General features: G+C 42.9%; 1 protein-coding gene across 1 annotated transcript; it reads right to left on the reverse strand.

Annotated features, from left to right (window-relative positions):
- Positions 1-1386, reverse strand: LOC147980997 (uncharacterized). Its single transcript, XM_087515828.1, has 3 exons — positions 1188-1386; positions 959-1091; positions 1-841 (listed from the first exon to the last, which is right to left on the reverse strand). Exons 1-3 carry the CDS (start codon positions 1384-1386, stop codon positions 1-3), a joined length of 1173 nt encoding a protein of 390 aa, XP_087371954.1.
- Positions 1387-2022: the final 636 nt, after the last annotated feature.

Genomic DNA, 2022 nt, shown 5'->3' on the forward strand with positions numbered 1-2022 from the left:
CTACTTCTTGTCTTTCTTCTCCCTAAAAATTGGTGGTTCTATGTCTGGTGTGTTGGTGTTGGGCCAGAATTCAGGGCTAGGAACAGGGTAGATGATGTGCTGGTATGCAGCCTTATACATTGGCTTCTTAAAGAATGGATGCACATAATCTTCTGGATGAACTTTTATCTTCTGCATTGCAGATATTGCATGGTGGCAAGGTGATCCAGTCATGTCCCACCTCCTGCAAGAGCAGCTCCCTACATCAAGGTTCACACAATATGTGTTCTCTCCACTAGTTACTTGCCAGATGTTGGGACCAGCCATGTTTGCTTCACAGTATTTAGCCCACTTCTTGCTCTCCTCAAGCTTCTCCATGTAATGTGGGGTTATTTCCCACCTACAGCTCTCTGTTTTCTCTCCGATGCCTTGGTACTTAACCATTAGTTTGGTCCTCAACCCTTCAAACATGGTCTTAATTGGTTTTGACCTAACATCTAGAATCATTTTGTTGAAAACCTCACTAAGGTTGTTCACTACCAAGTCAGTCTTGCACACATGATCCATTGCATATCTAGCCCAACACTCCTTAGGGATGCCATTCAACCACATGTAGGCTGGTTCACATGCTTCTTTCAAACCTGCCATTCCTTCTTTGTGACCATGTTCAGTGAAGGAATAGCTAGCTTTGTCAACCCATTTCTTAAGTTCTTCTGCTCTAAAGCCAGCTGACTGGAAGTTGGCATATATGTGTCTTAGGCAATATCTTTGTGGGGATTGAGGAAATACTTCATTAATTGCTTTAAGAAGGCCCTGTTGTTTGATTACATAAGGTAGTAATGAGATAACTATAGCAGCATTGCTATGTGCATAAGAATAATACAGAGTCAGAGAAAATACCTTCTGCTTGTCAGACATGATGGTGTAGTTTCCAAACTGGTTGCTGGTGCCAATGCAGACTCTAAGTTGGTTTAAAAACTAGGTCCAGCTAGGCCCATCCTCTTTGTCAACCACCCCAAAAGCAATTGGGAACACATTGTTGTTCCCATCTCTCCCAGTTGCTGCCAATATCTGCTGGCCTGTGGATAACTTGATGAAGCAACCATCAAGTCCTGCATAAACAGAGATAGTTAGGGCAAAATTGAATAGCTTGATTACATTTCTAACATGATTAAATCACTGATTTGTACCTATGAAAGGCCTACAACCAGCAAGAAATCCATCTTTTGATGCCTGAAGGCAATAGAACATGTACTTGAACCTTGGTGTGGGGGCTGAGTTCAAAGGATCCTCAAAAGTTGTCACTATGCACCTGCTTCCAGGGTTTGTGTCAAGCACACATTGTAGGTAGCCCCTCAACCTCAGATACTGCTTTCTATGATCACCTTGCACAACATCAACAGCCATCAGTCTTGCCCTATATGCCAAACTCCTAGGTACATGCACCCCAAACTTCCTCTTAGTATGTTTGAGAACTGTCTCTACATCAGCCTTTACATTTGATCTAACTGTGTCCTCCACAGCTTCTGCAACTCATTCAGTAGTAACCTTTGTACTCTCTCCACAAGCTCCACAACTATGAGCCATGTGGCACTTCTTGATTGTGAATGTATCTTCATGGGCTACTTTGGATGCAGTCATGAAAAATTCACATTCATTCTTCCTCTCTGGGCACCAAACAATAACCCTTGATGGTTCATTCCTATGGTACTGAAAGTTTCTCAAACTCCTAACATGAAAATTTCTCAATGCCTTTCTAAACTCATACACATTGGTGAAGCAAAGGTCCTTGCATAGCTGCTCATGTGCATCAGGTACCTTTGGGTCATACCATTTCCTCTCTTTCTTCTTCTTCAATCTTCTCTTCCTTCCAAAAGGTAGTCTTGGAGTCTCCCCATCTGAGTCAGAAATGCCCACATCACCAGGGAAGCAATACTCATCAGCTTCAGGTACAAAATCTTGAAACTTTGGGATCTCTGGCTGACTGTGAGCTCTGGAAGTTGGACCTGGATTTGCTGCTGCTCTTCTCACAGGCTTGAGTTT

This window comes from Triticum urartu, chromosome 3A (genome assembly GCF_056163025.1).
Source record: "Triticum urartu cultivar PI428250 chromosome 3A, HENAU_Tu73, whole genome shotgun sequence".
Lineage (NCBI taxonomy): Eukaryota > Viridiplantae > Streptophyta > Magnoliopsida > Poales > Poaceae > Triticum > Triticum urartu.

Bases quoted from the DNA above. Each gene is read 5' to 3' on its own strand.
- LOC147980997 (XM_087515828.1), bottom strand. From the start codon at position 1,386: ATGGCTGTTGATGTTGTGCAAGGTGATCATAGAAAGCAGTATCTGAGG. The intron at 1,092-1,187 runs GTTGTAGGCCTT...CTGTTTATGCAG, and splicing joins AAAAGATGGATTTCTTGCTG to GACTTGATGGTTGCTTCATC. The intron at 842-958 runs GTTTTTAAACCA...TTATGCACATAG, and splicing joins GATGGGCCTAGCTGGACCTA to CAATGCTGCTATAGTTATCT.